Below are 20,167 nucleotides of genomic sequence, written 5' to 3'. Positions count from 1 at the left end.
AATTGTGATAGTTATTATGCATGTGAAATTTAAGTCTTATATCTTATGTCAAAAGAAAATATTTGGGGAAACTCAACTTCTTCAATGAACTTGGGGAATGCTAAGTTCAAAAGGGACTTGCAACTTCAAAATTCCTTCAAAGTTCAAAGCACTAACATAAAAGTATTGTCCCTGCCTTGATTTAGACAAATTACCATGTCATTCCATCTCAATATTTTATCTGATGTACAGCACAAAATAAGTATGAATTCAATAATTCTTTTGTTAGTTAGTTTGCAAGTTTTCCATCTAAAGTACTTTTTTCCCATAAAACTGTAGATTCGCAGATAAATATACAACCTCTGCATAGAAACTGACATCTATTACCCAGTAGATAACCCATGCAAGGTATGAACATCTATGTACACTTACAAATGTAAGAGAGAAAAGCTGGAAGTTCAAACATACCAAGTAGGTAAGCGAAAGAATGTGTGGAAGAAAGTTCTGATGCCTTCAATGTCAAACTGTAAAATTAGAGCTAATCCAAAGAGAAAGAATGCTCTCTGACGTTTCCTTTCTTGCGGCCAAAGCGTATTCCAAGCTGATGTATTAAAAATAGTAATGGAAAGTTAAAACAAAAAAAACTTTACGTCATGTAATTGATAGTGAATTAATTATTCTTGATCAAATTGAAAATGAAGCCAAAAAGCAGAACAGAAAGGGCAACAAACCCCATTAAGAGTTGTTACACACTCTTTAACGATCATGTTGAAAGCTCACTTTGTATGAGTTGAGACAATGGATCATTTCTTTTAAGATTTTACACCTCAAAAGGTGTTTATTTTCAGTCATATATACTAAACATGTGCATGTATATCAAATATATCATCTGCTTTACAGATTTGATTTACATAAATGTCGTTATAATGTCTAGATTATATGGATTTTGTTTTCGTTTATGTTATTATATAAGTTCTCATCATCCAATGATCAAATCAACAAAGCCTCATCCATGGGTTTGGCTACCAGAACCCTGGTTCAGCATCCCTACCAAAACATCTTTTCAGGATTCAAGGTTTCGTTAAAGGTTTTATGTCAGTAGCAGACCTGACAAAATTATCCTCTACCTGGGCACTGGCAGTACAAATGACACAGGTGGAGTCAGCATGTAATTAAATGTACTATGAAATAAGCGTTTGCTTTTAGGATACTTATAATGTAATGTCTCTCCATATTGTGCTGCCAAACTCCAAGGCTATCCACACCCAAAAAAGGTAATCTCCTTCAAGCATTCTAGAATTCCTTCAACTTTCTATTTCCGTGCAATTTGTTTTTTTCTCATGGTTGTGTAGACAAGTAAGTGAACCATGAAACTGGAATCATAAATCTGATGGAGAAACTGGTAAGAGAGGGCTTCTCGTGTTTTATTTTACATTTAAGTAACACATATTCTAAATATTTTACATGGATCATGAATAGACAGTCGTGGTACAATATCGCTTCACAGTTACTACTTCTCTTTCTAGTCCAATGACAGAAGCCACAAAATACATGCAGTATTAAAGATTTGAGTGCTGCAATTATAATAATGATGATGTAATCATGGATCTCTATGTACTTGCAATGGAACAAACAACAATTAATACAACCTAAAACCATGCCAATGCAACCATACCTTGCATTGAAATGTTCCCAATACTCCTCTCAGGAGAGACTGTGCTCTTGGAATCAATACCTTGCTTCAAAATTCTTGCAATGACAGAAGCATATTTTGGAGCTTCTGACAAAGATCGTACAACGGAATAGCCTAGTTTGATGATATTAGAAAAGAAAAGCGCCATATTTAAAATTTTATTTAAGAGCAAGAAAAAAGAAACAGCAGACAAACTTACTCTTTTTTACCTGTAGCCGGATGAACCATGCTAGCTGCAGCACCAAATGCTAGGTTCTTTTGCTGTGTATTTGGTAAGGATCCACCAACAGGAATATAAGACCACTCCTACAAAATTTATTTACATCCTTCCCCATTTAATACTCAAAAATATTATATAATATTCTGCAATACAAATTAATATCTTAAACACCAATCATCATTGGCGAGAACTAAAAATCCTGATATTCAATTTACTATAATAAATGTGATTACTTTTGATTGTATATTTAAAAAAACGTCCAAATACTTCCAGTTAACAGTAGAAGAGGGTGCTCCAGACCAACATTCATGGATTGGGACCACCCATTATTAAAAACTAATTAATTATACGTACTTGGACGAGGCATAGATTTCCCACCCATGCAACCCCAGCAACTTAAAATCATATCTTTTCAAAGCCATGTGAATATTCAAAACTAGAAGAGTGTGAAACATACGAAATATAGATTGCTAAAAATGTGTGGTGGTCATCATTATGACATTATAATGTCAAATGCCTCATATGTTCTGCACACATTTAAACCATGGTACTGACAAATAAAAAAAAATGGCATGTAGAAGTTCAGACCACTTCGACGTTTGCTACAAGCTGAGAAAGGAATAGATAGCATGACATAAGTTAAAACAGCCTCCCCTCTCATATTTAGGTCTCAGACAGATATCCTTCCATTGCATAAGTTGGTCCCTGGGCTCTCATAGCCATATATGACTTCAATAGGAAAATTATCTTTTGTAAGCATGATCTCAAATATAATTTAGTGATCAAAATTGGGAAGAGATTTGAAATGCTCTGCTTGGTGGGGGATAGGTCGGATGAACTCTAGGCTCAAAATCACACACCCCCGTAACAAGATCACAAGTAAAACCCAAAGAAGAATTGTTGTAATATGGGTCCAAGGGTAAATCTGTCTTAGGGGTATTTTTGTCCTTGTACCTATTCTAGAATGTTCCCTGTTATATTATAAATAAAGGCTGGGCTCTGATCACACTGGTCAAGCTAGTATTCACGGAATTCCACATGGTATCAGAGCCAAAAATATTCCGGGGATATGGGAAGTAAAATTTTTTCGATTTTTTCTCTCTTTCTTCCTTTTCTTTTTCGTCATTCTGCCCTAAAACCACCCACCGCCATCCCCTCCACCACTTCCGTCAGCCACAAACCACCCCTCCACCACTTCCGCCACCTACCGCCAGTCTATATTATAAATAAAGGCTGGGCTATGATCACATTGATCAAGCCAGTATTCACGGAATTCCACAAGAATTTAAGCCAATAGTAGGGTCAAAGTCAACCGTAATGGATGAAGGACATATTTTGACCAAGGGCAAGGTTCACACACACCAATAGACTAACCAAACCCCAAAATACTGTGATGTTTTAACAGTTAGATTGTAAACCATGGTGTATGCAGAATTAACAAGTAAGGTTCCTAAAATATAGGAACTTAAATATCAGTGCATCAACAACTCTAGATGAATATCAAATTCTGGATGAAAACAGTAAAAAAATAGTAGAACAGATTCCCAAAAGATAATGGCAATCAAACGGCTGGATTGAGATTAATCAACAAATGACCAAATCTGGAAATTAACTTGGACAGAATTGGAAGATCTATTATATCCCCAGATCAGAGGTTCTGATCCTCTTAATATTCAGGTCGGGGGACACAATTGGACACCTCTGTAATATCCCAAAATAGGATGGGAATCTGAGGGTCAGATTCCTTAACACAGTGAATCTCGATTTAACCAAACTCAAGCCCAACACAATCTCCAGCAAGCTTGATAAATAACAGATGAAAAGCACTTGAAGAAAAACGGAGAATTGAAAGGAAGAATGTGACCTTTGGCTTCCCACCAGTAGTCCTGGATCAGAATCACACTGATCCCAAGGATTTCCTACCCTTAACTGAGTCTCACAGCATGCATACTTTCTCAGCAGCAAAAGAAAAGGCTAAAGCCAAAATCCCATTAATCAAAATTTGAGTACAAGTCTGTAGCCCCTTACAAACTTATATACATGACTCAAAAACAGACTCAAACACTATAAAGGAAAGGCCTCACCCAATTCTTAAATGATTTAAGAAATATAAACTGACTAGGAAACTAAAATAATGAAAGAAACTGACTCAAAACAGGATTGAACTTATAGAATCCTTATCCAACCTAACTAAAACACTTAATAACAATTTAAAATAAAGAAATAAAGACACTTATTACTTAACTAATCCCGTATGCCTAACCTCTACGGCTCTATCCACATTACAGGCCCATTAAAGTGGCCCATTACAATCTAAACACATTGAATCAAATGCCCAACACATACATAACCCAACCCAAAGCTTATTTCTAATAAAATAAGCCCATTTAGGAGTTTATCTGCATCACTGCCCCACCACTACCAGTATGCAGAAAGAGTTCGAAGTCAGACGTGGGTTGATTTAATCAAAGGAACAAGGAATGAAAGCTGGGAAGAGAGAAGAGGAAGAAGAAGAAGAGTGGAGAGAATCGTGGGTAGTGGAGAATCGACTCCTACTACCTATTTGGTTCATTAATAAAGTTCATGTAATTACACAAGCCTCCCTAGGGAGGTAAAAGGAAAAAATAACAAAAGTAAAAAATTACAACTTAGTATGGCTTATAATAAAGACTAAAGTACCCCTTATAACATAAACTCTAACAGAAAGAACCAATACATGCAGCACATAGACTTAGAATACATATGCTAACACTCCTAATTGTCTTACATGTTCTAATTGCATTATAGTAAAGACCAAAAGAAAATTATGTTAAACAAAGTTTCTCTAACATAGAAACTGATGCACAATTGAATATGACAAATAAAATAACAGGAACAGAAAGAAGAAATGCACAATACCTTTTCCATAGCATTATAACTCAAACATCATATGAATACGTTTTCAGCAAATATGCCAGTACAATTCGGGTGGGAGGGACCCTTTGTTTGAAGTTTTTTTCGGATGAATAAAAATATATATTACAAAGAAAAGAGGGGGGATGTACATGCCCTAGGGCAAAAAAGACAAAAACTAGTTAGGCAGCAAAATGGTAAGAGGAAGACCCCAGGAGACAACAATGAGCCTGTTCCTTGGGGAGTCCTTTACATTAGCAATAGGGAAAGAATTAATTTTAGACGAAACTTCAAAGAAGATGGCGTTCCAAATCTTATCAAGAGAGCGAGAGTTGGAAGTCCTGTTGGATTTATGTGTCCATCAAACCCGGTTCAGTCCGGTCTACTTTGTATTGAACCTTTTATTCATTTTGGTTTAATATTATCACATGCGATATAAACTTTTTGAGCATTATGTGTCCGTAAGTTTTACTTAAAATGGTAGTCACGACTAGGGTTTGGGCTGGGCACCTTATCATATGGTCGTCGAATTGGGTATGCCTAGACATGTTGATATCGGGGTACGAATGCGAGTGCGCATAATGATGTGCATTGGCGAAGAATCTACTTTGTCGATTCCCTCATGTATTGCTGCCAGATGTAAGATGGGATAGACATGTGTCACCGAGACCCTGTACCTGAGAGGACCCTATCACTGCAAAATGTGACCGCATTCTTTGGTTCATCAATGACTGAGACTCAAGTGAGTCAAAGCCAGTGTTCTGGGAATGTGCAAAAGTGAGTGAAGGAGTTACTCAACATGGTCTCCACTGCCCGATTGGGGAACACCAAAATTGAGGTTGTCTATAAATGGTCGGATCGGAATCTGGATCCAGTGCCGTTTTGAAAATGGTTTTTGCAAAAACTATTTTACATAAAATGATAGATTATATGTAATTATTTAATTAAAGTGCTTTATCGAGTTTTGCGGGACCCGATCATATACACAGATACTCTTATATGGACATGTTCTATGGAATGGGGTTTAGTAGTTCTAGTGTACATGCCCTAGATTCCATAACGATGGTGTTGATTAGTGGAGGGTTGGTACATGATGATTTATTATCATGTACGGGTTTATTTAGAATTTGCTAAAATAATTGGTTATTTATTTAATTAATGGATATGGTGCTAATTGTAATTATCTATAAATTAAAATAATTAATTAATTATACTATTCCCTATTAGATTCTGCTTCTTCACCAATTAGAAGCACTTTAGGATTAAACAGATCAAGCCAATAAGGAGAGAGAGTGTCTGACTCTCACTAGGATTTTCCAATCAAGGTTTTAGAAACCCTATCTATATAAACACCAAAAAAACGCAAAAGGGGGGCTGCTCCACGTTTTGCCTAGGGCAGTGCTCCCCCCCCCCCTTCCACGATTTTGGCTCTCCCCCTCTCTCTTGTGATCTCTTCTCTCTCCTTCTTCTTGCTCTCTAGTATTTGAGAGTTAGGATTTTGGAAACCCAGATCTGTGCTTGAAGAACTGAAGAGACTCTTGGATTGGCTTCGAGAACCTTGGTTGCGCCTTTGGAGGTTCAGATCTGTTTATCTGGTGTGCTTGTTGGCAGAAGAACCACTGTTTATTGGAGGAGCAACACTTAAGGCATATCAGGTTAGCAAATTTCTGTTAATTCCTCTTGTTTTAATTATGTGATTATTCATGAGATGCCACAGAAACCCGAATCGATCTCTTTCCGCTGCGTATTCGGGTATGGGATGGAAAAGAGATGGAATTTCTCTCGCTAGGGGATCCCATAATTTTATGGGACAAGAAAAAGAAAGCTTTGGTAAAGAATTTTTATACCAAATACCATTAGGGTTCCCATGGGAGACCATGGGAATCCCTAAAAATTAAATAGGGTGCCCTGGGGACAACCCTGGACTCAAATAAAACATATGTCATTAGTTTCCATGGCAAGCATGGATGATCCCATGGACCGTAGTTTGACCTACAAGTCCACCTTCTAAGGTTGTGTTCCATCCAAATATGAGAGATGGCAGCGCAAAAAACCAGCTTGCCAATCATATTGCAAATGGACTTTCCTCCTAAAGTCATGTGAATCCAAATCCCTTCCCAATCAAGGGGAAGGGGTCTTCTTCAAACCGGCCAGCAAGAGCTGAGAACCCGCTTCCAAATGGAAGAGATCAGGGGGCAAGACAAAAACAGGTGATCTATATCTTCGAAGCCGTTCCAACAAAGGCAACAGCGGGGGGAGACCTGAATGTGATGTGGATGAGGAAGGACTGGGTTGGGAGGCAGCTGGAGAGGGCACGCCAAGAGGTGAGATTGTGGCGAGGGATGTGCCCTTTGAACCAGACGACTCTGTGACATGGACAGTGAGTCCCCCTATGCCTAACCATGTCCCAGGTAGAGTGAGAGCTAAATCTGCCGGAGGGGGAGGGGAGCCAAATGACAGTATCTCCTTGGCCACGAGGGTCCGGGGGGATGGGGGGAAGGGAGCTCCAAAGATCCGTAAGGGGGGAGAGAACAAGGGGGGCCAAGGAGCCTCCAGAGATGATGATAGCAACCAAAGAGAGTCTATGCAGCCAAGAGGAATAAATATCACGAGACCTAACAATTGAGGAGAGAACACCAGAGGGATGCCATTTTTCTAACCAAAGAGAGGTGGATAAGCCATTGGCAATCTTGCAAGAGATGGCTTCCAGAGCTGTGTGTCTCACTTGAAGAATTCTGCGCCAAACCCAAGGCGAATCAGACATGGTACTAACTGACCAAATGGAGTCCCTACAGAGCAGACCAGCATAAACCCAAGAGGACCAAATGCTGTCTTTGTTGGTGAGAAGCTTCCAAATGAGTTTGAGGGAACCTACGAGATTTACATCTTTAATTCTTCTGAGACCAAGACCCCCTTCAGATTTGGGGAGGCAAAGCGAAGCCCAACTCTTTGGATGGAGAAATCTGGTAGAATCAACTCCTTTCCAAAGGAAAGAGCACATGAGAGACTCTACAGCCTTGATGGTGACCTTGGGGAGGCCAAAAATACCACTCCATAACAAGATTGGAGCACAGATCTGATGAGCTCAAGACGGCCTGCATAGGAGAGGAGCCAGGCTTTCCAGAGCTGCAACCTCTTACGAAGGAGATCTAAAATGGGGGGGGCAGTGGTGAGCGGTAAGTCTAGCTGGTACATGGAACATCATCTCGGTCGAAACCAACCGAGATATCTCGGATATCTCGGTTTCATGGAAAATCGAGATGAAACCAAGGGGGAATTAAAAAGTATCGTTTTCGACTGTTTCGGTCAAACTGGTCGAAACCAATTGAACCGACCCAAAGCTTTAACTTAAAATCACATACCTCAATTAAAACTTGTGATATTTCGCAAGTTTCGACCGAGAGCTCCTAGTTTCGACAGAGAACTCAAGGTTTCGACAGAAAAGGTGGGAAACTTGGGGGATTTCTACATTTTTGGCCTCCAAAGCTTGATTTCTCCGCATATTGGCCGCATTTGGTGCATCTACAAGTTGATTCTACACATTTGTGAACCTATCTTCTCAAAGGTAATAGTAATTTTTCTCAAAAATTATTTTTTTTGTACAATAGTGTTGAATACATGGTAGAATATGTTGAATTTAATATATGTTAGTGTCCTTGGCCCAATCTATGACTCTACCTTGTCGAATTTTTTTTTTGGTAGCCTAATTATTTTTTTATTTTCTGATTTATAAAAATCATTTTCATACAACATATTTTTATGATATATATATGATCGGATGGACACCAATTTAATATGTTAGTGTCTTTGGCCCGATCTATGACTCTACACTAACAATTTAATATATGTTAGTGTCCTTGGCCCGATCTATGGTCCACCTTCTTACACTCTCAGTGAGCCCTTCCCTAGATTGGGATATCTTAGACAAGTTGATGATGGGGCTTATCAATGGGCCGTTATGGACTATGAGAACAATTGGTCCCATAATATGTCATGGGATACATATGTGGTCCATTCAGAGGAACGGCTTCCCAATCTTCAGTGGTACGTTGCTCATGGATTAAACCCACCAAGAAACTCCGCATGGAATTGAGAAAGGAGCAACTTAATGTTTTATTTGGATATATGTATTATTCAGGGTTCTTGTACTTTAAATTTATGTGAACTAAGTATTTATGATACCAGTTTAGTGTTTGTATCAGCACGAACATTAATAAACTTGGGTCAATAACCACAAGTACCATTTTGAGTATTTTTTTGGTGAAACTAATTCATGGATTGTGTTTAAAATGTCACAAATAGGCTATAGGCAAAAAAATCAGACCTAAAAAAGCATTTTTGGGCACCGACACCAAGGTTTCAAGATGGCTGGGAAAAAGTACCAGGTTTCGACTGGTTTCAGCCAGGTTGAAACCCGAGTTCTTGATCCTTGAGCTGGGATGAGGGGGAGGCCAAGGTAGCGAATGGGCAGGGTACCAATGGTGAAACCAGTAAGGGAGGAGAGGAGGGTTTTGGTGGTGTTAGGGACCAAAACCCTGACACAACCAAGGTAGCGAACGGGCAGGGACGCAGGGTTTTGTTTGAAGTTGTTATTTAATAATGTGATTCAGATGGTTTATGAGATTTTGATCAACCTACAAGTAGTAGGTTTTTTAATATAGTAGTTTATAAAAGAAAATCTGAAGTACATGAACCTTACGTTTGTAGTACTAAATTAGACGGCATCACATGAAGCAGCTAAGATGCATCATCAGATAGTTGTGTTCATCATCCCCTATTTTTATATTCTTCATAAGTCTTCATGAAATGAACCACAATTGTTATGTATGTCTCGAATTATTGACCCGCTCCAACATTTTTGGTGGCGATCCGGATGGAACTTTTTCTGAGATCAGTGATGGTAGTGGAGGGCTTGGGCCGACCCGATCCAATGGAGGAGTATTTATATTCTTTACCCGCTTTGTTGTAAAGTGAGTGAGATTTGGGGTTTTCGATTTAGGGTTTCTGGGAGAGAGAAGCAGCGTCGTTTTTGGGTGTTCTTGAGAAATCTCCATTGTAATTTTCTCTGGTTTACATACTGAAACATCTTCGCCTTCGCCCGTGGACATAGCACACCATATTGGTGTGTGAACCACGTTAAATCTGTGTCATCTTGCTCTGTTTTCATTTTGTTCATATTTTGTTTGGTGTTTGTTCTAACAACAATATAAATATTACATTACCTCTTCATAAGTCTTTATAACTCGGATACCCATCATTTCCAATCTAGACATCAACTTTTTCTTCAACAGTTCGAAGGGCATGGCATCTCTTGAAGCTAAACAAGTTTCCTGCAATAATATTTTGTAAATAACTGATAATTGAAACATAATAAGAATATCAAACAAATTATGAACCCAGTGACCTCAAAGAAAACTCTTGTTGGTGACATGGGCATGGCATAAAGAAATGTCGGATATTCTGCTTCCAAACATTGAACTGCTTGTTTCCTGTAATCCCTATAGTCCATGAATACCATTAGGCTGGGATCATATGGGTTGTTTTCCACCTGAAACAACAGAACAAGACAATTGGAGTAACGGGGCAGGACAAACTTACAACTTCAAAGGAAAGCTTCTTAAGAATATAATATTGGAAAGAGGCAACTAGTCAGGGTGGGGGGGGGGATAAAGAAACATAAATTGATCTCAGAAAGCACCATTTTTCATTTCAAACATGGTCCAAATTTCAGTATATTGTAAACAGCATTAGAAGAATTTATTGGGGTTTGGGGACAAAGAAAAAAAAATGATATCAGAAAGCAACATAATTTCATCTCAAACATTGTTCAAAAAATTATCCTGAAATTTCATATCTTGAAGGATGACATGTTAAAGTAAGGAGAAGTTCCAAAATTTCATCAAAAATTGAAACTAGGGGCTCTGTTAGTTAGAATTTCAATTATTGGCAAAATCTTGAAGAGACCTTACTGATTTCATGGAAGAGAAAGACCTCAAGAACCTCATAAATAAATAATGTTGTATTTGAGAATTTCTGGGGGAGTAGAGGAGAACAACAAAACGTGGGGAAGAGAAGAAAAAAACCAGGTTTGGCTTCAGCAGAATCGCGATCTACAACAAAGGGTACACAAACCCATGAACACAGTCATGCACAGCTGTCAGTAGAATCGCAAAATTCTATTGACGAGGAGCTGGGAAGGAAATGGGAAACTCTCAGGAAAAAAAAAGGGTAAATTTTAGAATACCAGCTGACCCCTGGCAGTATAGTGATTCTCTAATGCATCCACTCAAGCTGTTGCACAAATGTCAGTCGTGTTTGGCTTCAACAAGATACTGTGGCCAGGAAAGAAAAGAAGAGAGAGAAACAACAGATCTGCCATAACAAAATAAGAAAAGGAGTAATAGATGCTGCTGGGGGGGGGGGGGGGGCGGTGTTGAGACAGGTTGGATGCCACTCCAAGAATTTCTAGGAAATGGGTTGGGTTGAGATGCATCTGAATGGTCACAGTTTAAAAAACGCCACCCTAAAAACAACCTAAGGTGCTTAACCAGTTGGGGATGAATGTGCAACCACGAGGAAGAAACAAAGCAAACACAACACGAGGAATTTAACGTGGTTCGGCACGAATTCCTACATCCACCTGAGAGAACCAAAGATTTTTCACTAAGCCAAAAAAAACTCTCTACACCCCTCTCCACCTCACAAAGTGATCTCCTTGCTTACATCTAGGGTTTCCCCAAGAAGACAATATATAGGAAACCCTAAAAAACCCCACTTTCCATACAATTACAATTTTACCCCCATAACCCAAAACCCTATCTAATTACAATTACATATCCAGTAATAATTATGTGGACCCATAGACTATAAGACATACCCAACCCCAACAATCTCCAACTTGGCTTGAATTCAATAAGCCACCCTAAAGAAAACTGGCATTGCTGTCAATTCTGCAAACTCTGACATTGTCTCTACCTATCCGCCTCACCCAACCGGCATGGCCGACACCCCCATCTAGGGTGTCTATGTCTGTCTGCCATACCCGAACCAGCTGGTCCACACCACCGCATGATGCAACATTGTTCCACTTCTCCAACCCACTCTGAGAGAACACTGCTACTCACCAAATATGAAGCGAAAGATAGCCGCTTCTTTCCAGACCTATATGTGTTCACAACCTGAAGTGTTTGCAACCTTCATCGTCCATCTATACCTCTTACCTGAGTTCCAACGGTAGATCCACTTGTTTGAACACTCCCTGCATCTCTGCATCACAACCATGGCCCCTCTTGGAAAGGTAGTCAAAGCTCGCACAATTCCATCAAACATGTGAACATGTACAATCCAAATTCCGGCAATCTTGTTTTCCGCATTATTTACCATTTTGGCAGTATCGTTATCATATGCATGATATGTAACAAATTGATCCCTGACTGAACACATATGAAATGAACAACCAGAATCTGAAATCCAATCTGAAGTTTCCAAACCTGATGAAGTAGTGAGAAGGATATCTCCACTACTCCAGGACCCTCGCACAACAGCAACATTTGATGATTTATCTCCATTTTCCTTCTCCTCCTCTTTTTTACCCTCCTTACATTTCGAACAATACCTCTTTATATGAACTTTCTTCTCACAATAATAACAAGTTATTTTGTGACCTTTCAACTTATAGTGACCCTTGTACTTGTCGAACTCCTCATGTCTCTCGTTTGATCTGCCTCTACCCTGACCACCAACTGTAACCAAAGCACTACCCTCCTCTGACACCCCCTTACCAATATTTTTCCATCATGTCTCATTCATCAGCAAAGCAATAATAACCTTGTCAAGTTTGAGAGTATCCTTACCAAACAATAGCGTAGTCACAATGTGATCAAACAAAGAAAATAGTGAAGCCAACAGGAGAAGTGTATTGTCCTCCTCTCCGATCTTAACATCTAGAGCCGACAATTCCATCAATATTCTGTTGAACTCATCCAAGTGTACCTCAAATTTCGCTCCCTCTAACAAATGAAGGCCATATAATTGTTTCTTCAAAAATAGCCGATTTGTCAACGACCTGTACTTGTACTTGCTTTCCAGCTTTACCCAGACTTCCTCTGGATCCGCCAAACCGATGACCTTACGAAAAGTATAATTCATAAGATACAACTAGATTGTGTTGTTTGCTAGATCCTTCAACTCTTGCCACTCATCTTCCTTCATCTTCTCTGATTTTCTTATTTCTTCCTAAGAGGTTTTATTATCCCCTCCCACATAAGAATATTCTTCACTTGTTGCCACAAGATGAAGTCATTATGGCCATTGAAGCGTTCTATGGAGAAGCTTGAACCCTTCACCACCATTTGATTTACCTGATCCGTGCTCTCCTTGCCCGTCATCAACCTTAACAAACCTGATCACCGTTGATCTTTGTACGAACCCACACGGTCTGTCATCAACCTTAACAAACCATATCACCGTTGATCTTTGTACGAACCCACACGGTCTGTCATCAACCTTAACAAACCTTATCACCGTTGATCTTTGTACAAACCCACACGATTTATACCAATAAAGCAGAATCTATCGATCTGTGACACCCCAATCCCGAGATCAGGGAAAGGTGCCACCCTCACGGGTGCTGACCGTAAGGTCAAAAGGTAAATCCACAATATACATGAAAATTTAACTTTTATTAAATACAATTCCAACACATTAGAGTTACAACATATGCGGAAGCGAAATAAAGACAAATTACAATATACGACATTGCCCTTTGGCACGGAATACGCGACCAGTTGTCAGAAGCGACTAAGGTCTCATGAGCACATGTCATGACTCAATTGGCAATCACGGTTCCTTTGGGTATTTCTTCCATCCTGAGTAGCATCATTCATAACTATCCGAGTTGTGTAATGAGTCCCGTCTATGTCTGACGGTTCGCGGTTCTCCAGCACTGAGATACCTGCAATACATCTATAGAGGTGTCCCCAACAAGGGTGAGCTACAACAGTCCAATGAGTAAATACACCTTAAAATATTCCCAACCACTAAAACTCTTTTTATAAAACCTTTCTCCTTGAATCACATTTGCAAAGTCCAATCATTACCAATAAGCAATCTCATCACAAACAAGCATAACATTCATCACATACACTACACCTTTTATTTGAAAATCTCATTTAAACTCTTAGTCTCACACCCAAAATCGTACTATGCTCACGCTCATGGTGAGATGGACCACAATGCAATTCCTCACTTAATTCCCAAAAACTGAAATCATCACCATAACCACGCTAAAGGTGGAATGGCCTCACAGTAATATCATACTCTCAACTACATCTCAAAAACCAAGCCATACTCGCACTCACGGCGAGATGGACCCACAATAGTATCAATCACAAAATTTTCATCCCCAAACCTGCTACAACAGGTGGAGGTATCCATCTCATCTCCACACTAGTTTCTGCCACGTCTTCAATACACCTTATCCATACCCACCACCCCATACTTACCCCCGCTAGGTGTGGTATGCTCCTATGGTTTCCCTATTAACCCATGCATCCCCCCCCCGGTCCACATGCGGTAATCCGACATCTCACTCCACAAAGTGAGCCATCCCACTCTATAAAGTGAGGTATCCATCATCACACTCTCCAAAGTGAGTATCTATCATCCCACTCTCCAAAGTGAGGTATCTCACACTACCATATCCGTACTCTCCACCCCATCCTTACCCCACTAGGTGAGGTATGCACCTATGGTCATCATCTCTCATGCAATCCCCCCCGTTCACATAAGGTGATGTAGCTCCAAGAAGGAAGAAGAAGAAGAAGAAGCCCTGAACTTAGGGCTTGAATAGGGAGCCATAGATTAGGATTATAATTTTCCATACTTAGCTTTATTTTTCTGTTTTTAGATTGAACCGGTTTAGAATTGGTTGCATCCAATTGGTTCAATTAGTCTAATTTAAGTGAAGTGTTCCTATTGGTTAATAGTTCCTTATATCCTATTGGCTAATATGGAATCTTCTTTTAAATTAGTTATTTTAAGTTAGATATCTTTTAACTTAAGTTAGTAGGGTTAAATAGGTCTTTTACTGTTTTAAATAAGTTAAATTAGATTAAATCTCTTCCTTCCACGATTTTTGAAGGAAAAGACTTTAAATTGTACTAGGACTTGGCATAAAGCCATCTTATTAATATAGTAAATCGTGGAGGGCTCCCCCACATTGAAATTTGAATTAAAAAGACTGTTTTCTGCTGCTGTTGTTCTGCTCCTTTGAGTGTGCATCCTTGTGGATTTCAAGGTGGAAAGGGTGGGTGGATTCCTGCGACTCCTTACGCCGTGACGGCTGGGAGGATCTCTCTCTGAAGGTGGCTTCATCCTTCATCATTCAAGCTGCTGCCGGTGGATTCCAGTGGTGAGTTTGAACTCTAAATTCTGTTTTTTTTCTATTCATTCTCCTTCCCAATCAATTCCCCCTTTATTTTTCTGTTTTAATTTCATAAACCCTAGTGTTCTAAATTCTGTCCAACCATAGCCTATCACCCAAATCCCTTCAAACTTCAGATATAGCATCACTACAATAAACCCTCCACTCAATCCTGACTGCTGCCCCCATCCCTAGTTCAAAACCCTAGAATCCCCTCATCCCCCATAAACCTAAAACCCTAAAATTCCAGAATCAGTACTTCTAACCATCAAAATCCTCCCATATTTGGATCGAACCTTCCCCTCCCTGTTTGGTAAACTCGAACCCAAGCCCAGCCCTCACAGCCCACTTTAAACCCTAATTTTGGTAATTTTTCCTAATTTCTAAAACCCGAAACCCTAACCCTAAATCTGCAGAATTATAAAGCCTAATCAAATCCTTTTTTTTTTTTTATATCAAATTAATCCCCTAGACCTGCTGATCATTACCATATATTACTTTCATCCATAACCCTAGCCTAAACCCTAGATTAGCCCTAAACAGCCCAAACTGCCTAGCCGAACCAGCAGTCTTGTTTCGTGATCCTATTACCTTGGTTCCTAGTGGGAATACTCCTACCTAGAACTACATTATTTTGGTATCAGAGCCATGGATGAACATGGCAATCCGGTGCTGCCAGAACCACCCGACCCTATGGCAGCAGTGTTAGAGATGTTTTAGAAATTTACTGCTGACCAGAAGACTTTGGCTGAAGATTTTAGAGCTGAACAGAGAGCTATTGTTGAAAGGCTGCAAGTAATTGAGCATAGACAACTTGCACTTAATGAGGACAGCAATGTACCCATAGAAGAAGACAGGTACCAACTCCATTCAGTGGTACAGAGGCTGCCTGACAGAGATGGGAGCCCCAGAGATGACTACAGGGGTTATAGAGATGGACACATAGGTCACAGGGACAGATTCAGAGCTGACCGAGATGACAGGGATGGTAGAGATCATTACAGAGATCGTCGGGACAGACCTAGATATGCCCGTGAACCTTCTCGGGAACACAGAGATCACCACCGAGGCTACAGAGACAGAGATAGAGAAGACCGGGACAGAGACAGAGGTCAGCAGCCTACTTTTGAGGAGTATATGAGGTCCTACTTCACTAGAGACCAAGGTACTAATCGGCACTATACAGGCAACCAAAAAGTGAAGCTTGAGCTGAAGGAATTCGATGGTCACTCTGACCCCCAGGTATTTTATGATTGGCTTGCTGCAATAGAAGATTATTTTGACTGGTATTACCTGTCTGAAGAGGGGAAAATGAAGTTAGTCCGTGCTAAACTTGTCGGATCAGCACATGAGTGGTGGAGAACTGCTGAAAGAGAGATGGACTTTAATGGTACTGCACCCCGCACTTGGGAAGACATGAAATACGACCTGAGTAAGCAATACTTGCCAAGACACTTCAGGTCTCAGCTACAGGATAAATTCAACTCCCTCCGCCAAGGAACCATGACTGTAACTGAGTACATGAGGCAATTCGATGCTCTTTCTTCTCGCACTGGCATTAGGGAGGAGGGCATCCAAATGCTTTCCCGGTTCAGGTTGGGTCTGTCAAGTGAGATCAACAGGACAATTGGGGTAGTTGACGTTGCAGACGTTCGAGATTGTTTTGAGAAGGCCTTGAAAGCAGAGGAGCTATTAGCTTCAAGTAAACAGCCAGGTTCTACTTCCAAGACGGCCTACATCAACACTAGTACCTCAAAACAAGGCTCCTCTATAGGCAGTACCACTCGCCCTGCTGTTCCCCCACGTGTGGATGATAAGAGCAAAACTCCTATGGGCCAAGATGACCCCTTCACTTGTTATTACTGTCAAGACAAGGGGCATATTGCTAGGGACTGCCCACACAAGAAGAAGCCTATCAACGTGGCTGAAAAGGAAGAAGTTCAAGGTGAAGACGAAGACCAAGGCGCAAATCATATTTATGCACTCCCTCCTGATGATGAATATGATGTGGCTAATTATTTTGATGATGATGATTAGCGAGGTGTTCATATGGTACTTCAAGAGGCAGCTGCCCAGCCAGAATTCCAGCCTTCTTCATCCGTCAAAGAGCTGCTGTCCGCATACAAGCTTGAACCATCCGTTGAAGATGAACTCAAGAAACTTGATCCTGATTTGGAAGACCATTCGGTGATCTCCAGCCATTCATCGGGGATGAATGATTTCAAGACGGGGAGAGTTGATGCAGCTCCAAGAAGGAAGAAGAAGAAGAAGAAGCCCTGAACTTAGGGCTTGAATAGGGAGCCATAGATTAGGATTATTATTTTCCATACTTAGCTTTATTTTTCTGTTTTTAGATTGAACCGGTTTAGAATTGGTTGCATCCAATTGGTTCAATTAGTCTAATTTAAGTGAAGTGTTCCTATTGGTTAATAGGTCCTTATATCCTATTGGCTAATATGGAATCTTCTTTTAAATTAGTTATTTTAAGTTAGATATCTTTTAACTTAAGTTAGTAGGGTTAAATAGGTCTTTTACTGTTTTAAATAAGTTAAATTAGATTAAATCTCTTCCTTCCACGATTTTTGAAGGAAATGACTTTAAATTGTACTAGGACTTGGCATAAAGCCATCTTATTAATATAGTAAATCGTGGAGGGCTCCCCCACATTGAAATTTGAATTAAAAAGACTGTTTTCTGCTGCTGTTGTTCTGCTCCTTTGAGTGTGCATCCTTGTGGATTTCAAGGTGGAAAGGGTGGGTGGATTCCTGCGACTCCTTATGCCGTGACGGCTGGGAGGATCTCTCTCTGAAGGTGGCTTCATCCTTCATCATTCAAGCTGCTGCCGGTGGATTCCAGTGGTGAGTTTGAACTCTAAATTTTGTTTTTTTTCTATTCATTCTCCTTCCCAATCAATTCCCCCTTTATTTTCTGTTTTAATTTCATAAACCCTAGTGTTCTAAATTCTGTCCAGCCATAGCCTATCACCCAAATCCCTTCAAACTTCAGATATAGCATCACTATAGTAAACCCTCCACTCGATCCTGACTGCCGCCCCCATCCCTAGTTCAAAACCCTAGAATCCCCTCATCCCCCATCAACCTAAAACCCTAAAATTCCAGAATCAGTACTTCTAACCATCAAAACCCTCCCATATTTGGATCAAACCTTTCCCTCCCTGTTTGGTAAACTCGAACCCAAGCCCAGCCCTCACAGCCCACTTTAAACCCTAGTTTTGGTAATTTTTCCTAATTTCTAAAACCCGAAACCCTAACCCTAAATCTGCAGAATTATAAAACCTAATCAAATCCTTTTTTTTTATATCAAATTAATCCCCTAGACCTGCTAATCATTACCATATATTACTTTCATCCATAACCCTAGCCTAAACCCTAGATTAGCCCTAAACAGCCCAAACTGCCTAGCCGAACCAGCAGTCTTGTTTCGTGATCCTATTACCTTGGTTCCTAGTGGGAATACTCCTACCTAGGACTACATTATAAGGTATCCCACATCTCACTCCACAAAGTGAGGTAATCACATACATCATTCATTCACAAGCAATTCATTTCATCACCATTCATTCACAATCATAGTACAAGATATTCAATTCTCTTAAATCCACACCATCTCGAAATTAATAAACTCAATTCAATACTGTTCTCATATTATCATAATACATCTTCTTAATCACATTCATTTTCCAATATTCGCAATTAAAACCAATCATTCATTTCATTCAAACACCACACATAATATTACAAGTTGAAGAGGACTCTAAAGTAAATCCACTCACCGTATTGGGCAATCGACGGAGTGCCCCACCGAAGGTTCCGGGGTTTCCAGTAACCCCATCGTCATCTCGAAAACAAAAGTTCATCAAACATGTGTTACTACTCTTGTATAAACCCAGGGTCGCATTCGCATTGGACCCTACTGATCAAAACAACCATTTCCCCAAACAAGGGTGTACCGGACTCGCCGGTACCAAATCCGGTAGCCTTCTGCCCATTTGTTCTGTTTTACTTTTTAAAGATTCCACTCTACCGGACTCGCTGGACACATCTATCGAAGATCCGGAAGGTGTACAGAACCAGCTCGAGATTGGGATTTTTGGGTTTTTCTCGAGGGGTTTTTGCTCCCACCTTCGTTCAAGGTCTCCTGACACTTCCTAGGGTCAAATCCACCACAATGGCATAATCTATGGTGCAGATTAAGTCAAAACAACTTGAATCCACCCTTCAATCTCACATTTCCTCCTCTTATGGTTTCAACCATCAACCGCAAACTTGAGTCTCCAACCTTCTGCGTTTATTTCGAAACCAGAACCACACATGCATGCATTGGGTCCCAAAATACCCTTTGCAAGTGTAAAACCAAGTCCTTGTACAAATGAAACCAAATGGAAAACAAGGTGTTTTACCTCTCAGGTGACTTGGAAACTCCAAGTCGGTGTGCAACAGCGATCTTCCCACCTTCCTCCTAGGTTGCGTTAGCTCCGCTGCTTTCCAATGCCGCCCATTCCAGGTTCATCTAGGTAGGTCTCCCAAGCTTGGCCGGTGGAGGCCTTCCTCCTCCCTTTTCCTTCTCTTTTTCTTTCTCTCCTCTCCCATTCTTTCTAATTTGAGAAAGGAAAAGTGCTCTTTAAGTTCCATTTATGGTCTTATATAAGCCAACCCTTGGACCCAGCAGGTCCAACCATGGGTCAGGTCTATGGTTCAAGTGAACCCAGCCAAACTCAATATCATTTCACACATGATCTAAGGCCAATTTGGTCATTTCACTATTCATCTAAAAATTCAATTAAAATAATTATTTACTCACTTGTCCTATTATATCAATGTTCACCCTTAAATTACGAAATTAACCCTAATCATATATAATTCAAATTTTCAAAATTTCGGGATGTTACACGATCCGTCCCTTACACCGAGTCCAGAACTCCAGAAAAATTTTAGGAACA

At 40.1% G+C, this 20,167-nt stretch overlaps 1 protein-coding gene across 2 annotated transcripts in view; it reads right to left on the bottom strand.

Annotated features, from left to right (window-relative positions):
• The window catches only part of LOC122667138 (lycopene epsilon cyclase, chloroplastic), a 50,329-nt gene that overhangs the window by 2,349 nt on the left and 27,813 nt on the right, over window positions 1–20,167 (bottom strand). Inside the window, exons 6-10 of one of the 2 annotated variants that reach the window (XM_043863340.1) lie at window positions 10,189–10,332; window positions 10,007–10,114; window positions 1,882–1,978; window positions 1,655–1,786; window positions 448–580 (exon numbers count right to left, since the gene is read on the bottom strand). In XM_043863340.1, the coding sequence (XP_043719275.1) occupies window positions 448–580; window positions 1,655–1,786; window positions 1,882–1,978; window positions 10,007–10,114; window positions 10,189–10,332 (614 nt within the window). The remainder of the gene's footprint in view (window positions 1–447; window positions 581–1,654; window positions 1,787–1,881; window positions 1,979–10,006; window positions 10,115–10,188; window positions 10,333–20,167) is intronic. The other variant, XM_043863341.1, reaches the window with a different exon arrangement.

Source organism: Telopea speciosissima, chromosome 7, assembly GCF_018873765.1.
Source record: "Telopea speciosissima isolate NSW1024214 ecotype Mountain lineage chromosome 7, Tspe_v1, whole genome shotgun sequence".
NCBI lineage: Eukaryota > Viridiplantae > Streptophyta > Magnoliopsida > Proteales > Proteaceae > Telopea > Telopea speciosissima.
Note: the sequence above shows the minus strand (reverse complement) of the source record. Positions and strands in the feature narration are given on the sequence as shown.